At 48.2% G+C, this 8683-nt stretch overlaps 1 protein-coding gene across 1 annotated transcript; it reads left to right on the top strand.

Moving 5' to 3' along the window:
- Window positions 1–2987: 2987 nt before the first annotated feature.
- On the top strand, window positions 2988–4518 carry FFAR3 (free fatty acid receptor 3). Its single transcript, XM_066348647.1, has one exon. It carries the CDS (start codon window positions 2988–2990, stop codon window positions 3918–3920), a length of 933 nt encoding a protein of 310 aa, XP_066204744.1. The 3' UTR covers window positions 3921–4518.
- Window positions 4519–8683: the final 4165 nt, after the last annotated feature.

Raw genomic sequence — 8683 nt, 5'->3', positions numbered from 1 at the left:
CTTTCAAGGCAGGACCTCCAAGGGTCACAGGACATTTGGAAAACTTAGGGTATTGGGTTACTGCCTATCCTTGGGGTCCTTTTTGCAAAGGTGAATGATGGCACCCTGAACTGTGAGAAAGCAGGCAGAGGAGAGTGGCCATAAAGGGGACAGACACTTGGGTATCTGCTCTGATGAAGCCAGGTGCAGGGAGCAGATTTGTTCCTCTAATGATGATAATACTGTGAACATGCAGGAGCACCAGAAGTGGGAGCTACGTGTCCAGGATGTGTGAACTGGTTCATACAAGTTCTCTCTTTTCATCCTGCAGTGTCTACCAGAGCAGGAATTTTGTTTTGTTTGCTGATATATCCACAGGACCTAGAAGAGAGCCTAGCACATAGTAGGCTCTCAGGCTTTCAGTAAATGTTTGCTGAATGAACGAATGCTCACAATAGCCCTTCAAAGAGAATTTTATTATCTGTTTTATAAATATGGAAACAGGCCAAAGAAGTTAAGTAACTTGCTGGAGGCTCCATGAGAAGCAGAAATAAGTTTATTCCCTGTGCAGTGGTGACACGAGAGAACTCCAGTGAAAGCCCAGGTGGCCCCACTGCCCCTCCCATAATGCCTGGGACTCTCTCTCCCACTGCCCCTCCCATAATGCCTGGGACTCTCTCTCCCACTGCCCCTCCCATAATGCCTGGGACTCTCTCTCCCACTGCCCCTCCCATAATGCCTGGGACTCTCTCTCTCCCACTGCCGCGGAGCACCTGTTGCTGGGCCACTGCTTCCAGTGACTTGTGTCTCCTCCTCTAAGGGAGATTTTAGTTCCTCGCTGGGGCCCGCGGGGCCTTACCTGATGCCCCCTGTCACCTTCTTCTGGTCCTCACCCACTGAGCCCTAAACCTCCTACCAGCTCCCCCAGCGGGTCAAGCCTTGCACCCACCACTCCTTCTGCCTGCAATGCTTCCTCCCGTGGCTCTCTGCCTCTAGGTTATTGCTGTCTTTATTATCCTCCCACACTCAACCCTCCCAGCCCCTCGTGAACAGATAGAAGCACCACAACAGCAAAAACTTTGTTTTGTTCACTGCTGTACTTTTAACAGCTTATTTGAGATAAAATTTACATACCATAAAATTCACCCATTTGGAGTGTAAAATTCAATGATTCTCAGGAAATTTATTGAGGTATGCAACTATCATTCGAATCCGTTTTAGAACACTTTTCATCACCCCATTAAGATCCCTCATGCTCATTTACAGTGAATCCCATTTCTAACCCCATTCCTTTGGCAACTGGTAATCTACTTGCTGTCTCTATAAATTTGCCTATTCTGGACATTCTATATAAGTGAAAATATATAATACATGGTCTTTTATATCTGGCTTGCTTCACTTGGCATAATGGTTTTGAGAGTCATCTGCATTATAGTACACATGGGCATTTCATTCCTTTTTATTGCCAGATAGTGTTCCACGCTATGGATGCATCACCTGGTTTATCTGTCTGCTAGCTGATGGACCACTGAGTGATGTTTCCATTTTTTGACTACTATGACTAATGCTATTTGAACATTCATAAAGCAAGACTTTGTGTGGACAGATGTTTTCATTTCTCTTAAGTAGATACCTACAAAGGAACTGGGTCACATGGGAAGTTTATGTTTCCATTTTTAAAAAACTGCCAAACTGTTTCCCAAAGAGAGACTCCACTGTTTTACATTCTCATCAGCAACATGTGAGGATTCCTATTTCTTCGTATCCTTGCCAACACTTGCTATTATCTGATGTTTTCACTTATAGCCATTCCAGTGGGATATAAAAGAAATGGTATCTCATTGTGTTCCATAAATATTTGAAAGAATAAATAAATAAACTTTGAAGCTGGGCAGAACGTGGGTTTGAATTCTGGTGGTGATACTTAACAAGCTGTATTACCTGAAGCAAGTCATTTCTGCACTGTGAGGCACAAGGATTTCAAGGCAGTGGTAATACCCTGAGAAGCAGAGTATCTACTATAGATTATGTGCCCCCTAAAAGGTAGCTGTTATCATCACTGCTGCCATCATTATTATTATTAACATTATTATTACCATTGCCCTGGAGACGAGCCCATACCAGTGACTGGGGTGATGGCAGCTAACATCTGTTCATTGTTCATCCTCACACGCCAGGCTCCCTTCTAAGCATTTGACACGTATTACTGTTTTAATCTACACAATAACATATGACATTGGTACTATAATTACTGGTTTTAGATGAGAAAGCAGAGATTCAGAGAGTTTAAGTCACTTGTCCTGCAGCAGAGTTGATAAGTCACAGAACTGACATTGAACCCAGGCCTCTGGCTCCAGAGCCCACACTCTCCATCGTTGCATTGCACTTCCTGCCTCTACAAGACAAACCGGACAAGTGCCAATCTAGAGGAGCAGGTGGAATGCAAGTGGAGGATCAGGAAGGGGGAAATGAAGCCTCCTTGGGCCTGGTTAGGGCATTCTGTTGGAGGCTGCCCTGGAAGCCAGGCCTACCGCTGTGGAATTTGCTCTTTGTTTTGCATACTGTGCAGCTCTTCTAACAGAACTAAAGGCATCTTTTGTGCCGGCGCTCAACAGGGAATGTTGTCATGGGCACTGACAGTTCTTTATCAGTTCAGTCAGATTAATAGGTAACTGCACTCGTCTGGAGGAGCTGACAAGGTGCTGAGCAGCAGAGCACCCAGGTTCTCAAGTAAGCAGGTGAGTGCTGGGTCCTGAGTGGCTACGTGGAGGAGTGTCCTGGGGCTTGCTTTACGGGAGGAAGGAACAGGCAGGCTGGCCCCTGGGGAAAGCGCAAGAGGGCATGAGGGAGTGGGGTGGCGATGATGTTCCCTGTGGATTGTTGAGATGCTGCTGGTGCACGATCTCCATCCATCCACACTGCCATCTCTCTCTCTCTCTCTCTCTCTCTCTCTCTCTCTCAATCTCTCTCTCAATCATTCTCTCTCTCTTTCCCTAGTGGCCATCACCATGGACACAAGCCTGAACCATTCCTTCTTCCCTGGCGAGTACTGGCTGCACTTCTCCGTGTACCTCTTCACCTTCCTCGTGGGGCTCCCCCTCAACCTGGTGGCTCTGGTGATCTTTGTTGGCAAGCTGCAGCGTCGCCCAGTGGCCGTGGATGTGCTCTTGCTGAACCTGACCGTCTCGGACCTGCTCCTGCTGCTCTTCCTGCCCTTCCGCATGGTGGAGGCGGCCAGTGGCATGCGCTGGCCCCTGCCCTTCATCCTCTGCCTCTTCTCCAAATTCCTCTTCTTCACCACCATCTATCTCACTTCCCTCTTCCTGACAGCTGTAAGCATTGAGCGTTTCTTGAGCGTTGCCTACCCTCTGTGGTACAAGACCCGACCGAGGCTGCTACAAGCTGGCCTGGTCAGCATAGTCTGCTGGCTCCTGGCCGCTGGACATTGCAGCGTGGTCTTTGTCACCGATCTCTTGGGGAACTCCTCCTACATCCAGAGTACCAATAGAACCTGCTACCTAGATTTCCAAGACAGCCAGTTGGCCATTCTCCTACCTGTCCGGCTGGAAATGGCTGTGCTCCTTTTCGGGGTGCCCCTGCTCATCACCAGCTACTGCTACGGCCGCCTGCTGTGCCTACTCAGCAGGGGAGCCAGCCACCACCGGCGGAAGAGGGTGGCGGGGCTCGTGGCAGCCACCCTGCTCAACTTCCTCGTCTGCTTTGGGCCCTACAATGTGTCCCATGTCGTGGGCTACTTCGGGAGTGAGAGCCCAGCATGGAGAAGTTATGTGCTGCTCCTCAGCACCCTAAATTCCTGTGTTGACCCCCTGGTCTACTACTTCTCATCATCCGGGTTCCAAGCTGAATTTCAGGGGCTCCTGGGGAAGCTGACTGGGGCCTGGGGCCCACGGAGGCAGGAGAGAAGCTTGAAACTGAAGTAGAAGAATGAAGGAGAGGGACATCAGGAGCTGTCCAATGTAGAAAACAAGGAGTGGACTCTAGGAGGGCTGTGGAGTGGGTTGCCAAGTGGTCTGGACTAGAAGACATGTCATCCACAGGGCAATTCCTGGCTCCAGTCAGGCAGAACCTGGGCGGAGCAGGCCAGGCACTGGTGCAGACAGGACAGAGCGAGCACCCAGCTCCCTAAGGATGTGCTCACTGAAGCCCACTCTTTATCTCACCACACTGCCCTCCCTTCCTTCGCTCTACATGCTGTGGTAGGGCCTGGGAAGTAGCCAAGGTGAGAGAGAGCTCTGGAGAAAAATGAGCCCCTACGCTTTGCTGAGTGTAAAGGAGGAGGTGAGAGCAGTGTCCAGGGTCCGAGAGAGCTTTCCTGTGACTTGGGACAAGAGGAAGAACCTACCCTCCAGAGCCACTGACGTGGCAGGTCAGGAGTTGGGGCCACAGGACTCTCGGCTCGAGGAGCATCCTGCTCTCATGTGGACTTTTCCAGAAAGTTTCCATTGTTCAATGAATTCAGATTCTTCAAGGGCACTTATAAAAAATGACAGAACAAAAATTAACTAAGTAAAGTTGATAGCAAGCAAAAGACATTGGTCTTTCCTCATTCTGTTTTATGGTGTGTGTGTGAGTCAGGTGGAGTTGGTGGAGGGACGAATAAAGCACTAGACTCTGAAGGGAAAGGGCTAAAGGAGAAGATGTCTGGATGCTGGGAGAGGATCTGAGTGGGAGGAATAAAAAGAACAGCTGACATATTGTCTTCTTCAACCCTCTCAATTACCACGTGGCAGGTAATATTTCTAGTTTACAGATGGAGTGGGCCCGGAGAGGTGAAATCTTTCACCTGAGATCCTACAGGCTGTAAGTGATTGAAGCAAGACCGGAGGGTGGGATCAGCTGACCCTGAGATCCGTGCCCCTCCCCCACGCTGCTGTTCTGCCTCCCGCTGCGTGTTATGTGCGGTGACCTGGCCCAGTCCACCTTCCAGAGTCAGTGAGGCGGTCTGGCCAGGACAAATGTCCACAGGTCACAATAAGACATAGAGCTATATGCAAAACAGATTGACAGTCTGTACTGATACATCCTCTTCCCAGTAAAGAAAACTTCTTGGAAAAAAATAAGATTAGTCAGCACAGTTCACTTGAATGACAAATGTATGTTCTTGAGAGCCATTTTTACTGAGATGTAGCCATTTAGTAACTTTTCCTTTTCTACTGATGGGCAGTACATGAGAAATCATTGGTCAGGGCCTCCTCTGCCAGTAAGGCAACTAGAGAAAAGCAGTCAGCTTCAGCTCAGAAACACTTATTGTGCACTTACGGTGTGCAGAGATGAAGGCACGAGTTGTCTCTCTGTCCCAAGGCTCAGGCCTGGTGACTGCTAAGATGTTATGGGCTCTGTGGTTCAGAAAGGGACAAATGTGACATGGGAGCCAATGAGACAAAGATGAGTCCTGTGACTCCAGAGCTGGTAACAAGGACCCAAGACCGAGGGGAGTTGAAAAACCCACGTTCTACAGAGAGCCACAGAGAACAGGCTGGCCCTTCCCCATGGGTTTGTAAGGAGGGATAAGAAGCAACCCCACCCCCACAGTCTGTATAAGCAGAAGGCTGAGTGTGGAGGAGGAAAAGTCACCGGAGGCTCAGGCAACTGTCTGGGTGGTGGTAAGGGGGGTGTGATAGCATTTTCCTATCTCTGAGAAACCAGGGAAAGGGGTGCTCAGGGAATGGAGGGTGTGATCTGGGACTGCTGCCCTGTGCCCATGTGAGCAGGCAAGGAGACTGGGAGAGAGATGGTGTGGCGTGTACGTGTGAGTGACGGAGCATCACGCACTCTCATCATTTGGCAGAGCAAGTAGGTGTGAGTCTCCCATGGGTGAAGGGACTGCAGGTGTGAGTGGAAGTTCTAAGGGTGTGAGAAGAGGTTGAACCAGATTGAATTTACCAAAACGGAAGTCAGAGGAACTCAATTCTAACTGCAAAAGAGAGCCAACAATTGGGGCACTTGACTCACGGTAGACACCAAAAGCTACTCAATATTAGCTTTAAAGCACCATTTCTCAAACATTTTTATATCATCATCCCTTAAGGAGCCTTTAAAGCTAATTTTTTTCCTACTCTGCACCTTACCTTCCTTACCCATGAAATTTTATTACAACAGATATACTATATATCTGCTTATGAGTGTGACCCTTTTGAAGGTCACAAACCATTGTAAGATTTATTTTTGTTCCCCAGAACTGAATTTTACCTCTTCGGGGGTCAATATAGCCTCACTGAGAATGCACAAGTTAGAGAAATGGTCACATCCAAAAGATGGTAAAGCTTGTCTCACACAACTGTCCCCAACAGAGACGGTTATTATCTTGCTGGAGCAAAGGGGACCACATTGCAGAGGAAATGTGGGGCATCTCACAAAAGAAGAGACAGTTGTAGGATTTGGGGTAAGGGTGACATTTAGGTGACATTTCAATGAAGTCATGTTTGATAGGCTCAAAGCAAAGCAGGGCTATATGTAAAAACATTAATATCAGGATGGGCTGAGAAGCAGAGTCAGGGCCTCATTTCTTTGAAAAATACAAAATAAAGATAGAGGTTGAAGTTTGCACCTGAAAACTCCTTACCCGAAGCTCTGGGGGCCGAAAAGCAAGGCTGCTCCTCTGTATCCCAGGCTCCCGCCTGGACCCTCCAAGGAGCAGTGGGACGTTTCATTCTTACTGATACGATTGCAAACAGCCAAGGCTGCTCAGCAATACGATTTTGTTAACGAGGTGAGGTTTTAAAGGTTTTCAGAACAACTCATTGATGGCCGTGGAGTAGGAGCTTTTCCCTCCTAGCAGGAGAAATCTCTCTCCACTGAAAACTAGAGCAGCACAACCCAGAAGGACAGCAGGGACGGCAGCGTGACCTATCCCTGCCACCCGTCCCCTGGGTCACAGGTCAAGTCTCAGGTCATAGGAAAATGGGGAAGTGGCTAGAAGTTTTAAATCACCAATCTGACCAGTAGCCTAGTAAAACTACCCAGGAAGAAGGAGAGAGGGGTTGGGGGAGGGGAGGGGCACAAAGAAAACCAGAGAAAAGGTGACAGAAGACAATTTAACTTTGGGGGAGGGGTATACAGCACAATCAAATGTCAAAATAATCTAGAGATGTTTTCTCTCAACATATGTACCCTGATTTATCAATGTCACTGCATTAAATTTAATAAATAAATTAAAAAAAAAACCCCAGCAAAGAAACCACTACAGCCTGGATGAAGGCAGTGAGTGGCTGAACCCCTGCAGGCTCATGCCATGACAAGCTCAGACTATTCACAAAACAGTGTCAGTCAGAGGACAGGTGGAAGGCAGGAAGTGGAAAGGACGCTGGGCACCGGAGGCAGGCCAACTTGAGGCCATCTCCTAATGTGAATATATCATCCGTGGCCAGGGCCTTTGGATACTTGAGCAAGTGGTTTCTCCATCTGCATATGTGCCTGGTGGGGAAGCTGTGTGCAAAGTAAGGGAAGTTAATCTGCTTCCGCTGGACCCTGGTAAGGGGGGAAATAGGTCAAAGCTGGGGAAGGAGTAAGCGGGGTGAAGAGCAGTGGGAGTGAGCAAGAAGCCTGGGGGTCTACAAAGTTAGTCGCAGGAATCATCCAAAGGAAGGAAGCAGAGCAGCAATGAAAGTCGAAAGGCACGCAGGGGAGAAGTCAGGCTATAGGTTCTGGGAGAGGAGAAAGAAGTGGGAGACAGAATCTGGGTGGGGGAATAAATAGTGATAAAATGTGAGAAAGCACTCAACTTTTCCCCTTCCCCTCTCTGACAAGACTTCTGTGGTTAAAAAAATAAAAAGCCCCAAGCAATACAGGTAGTTGTGGTCCCTAAAACATTTCAAAGTCCGTGAGAAGCCTGCTGACTTCCCTTTAAGCCAGGTCTGAAAAACAATCTATATGGAGGGAGATCAAGGCATCAAGACGGGGACCATGTTCTGGAAAAGGGATGGTGGGATCACATTCCAGAAAAAGAATGGGGCAGAAGGAATGAAATCTGATAAACACTGGTGGAAGTGGGAAGGTGCACAGAGTTCACCCACCATGGACGCATGGAATTATGGGAGAGAAAATGTTGCAGAAGAGAAAATGGGGGCCCTGGCCAGTGCCAGTGGATAGAGCATTGGCCTGGCGTATGGACATTCTCAGTTTTATTCCTGGTCAGGGCACAAGAGAAGTGACCATCTGCTGCTTCTCCTCCCTTCCTCTCCCCTGTCTGTCCCTCTTCCCCTCCCATAGCCAGTGGCTTGATTGGTTTGAGTGCGGTCCCAGGTGCTGAGGATAACTCCACTGGAGCACATCAGCCTCAGGTGCTAAAAATAGCTTGGCACTCAAGCATCGGCCATAGTTGGATCCTGGGTGGGGCACATATGGAAGTCTGCCTCACTATTTCCCTTCTTTTCACCAAAAAAAAAAAAAAAAAAAAGGAAATTGGGTACAGAAATATTTTGGAAAAGTGTGATTTTACTGGATTTAGACTAGAAAAGTACAGTGAGACAACCCCTGTGCATATTTTCCAGCCCCAGGGGTCAAATTGTAATTGGCATTAATCATGATAATGTTGTCCCCCTTTATTAAAATGACTGATCTCAGGATGAAGGCATGACCCAATTCTAGCCAACAAAAGTAGGAAGTCTGCTAGGAGTCTCTAGGAAAGATTTTTCTCCATCCTAAAACACAAATGTGTGAGGAGCTGCCCTCTCCCTTCCTGGTT

The sequence above is a fragment of the Saccopteryx leptura genome, chromosome 9 (assembly GCF_036850995.1).
Source record: "Saccopteryx leptura isolate mSacLep1 chromosome 9, mSacLep1_pri_phased_curated, whole genome shotgun sequence".
NCBI lineage: Eukaryota > Metazoa > Chordata > Mammalia > Chiroptera > Emballonuridae > Saccopteryx > Saccopteryx leptura.
This window is presented reverse-complemented; position numbering and strand designations above follow the sequence as displayed.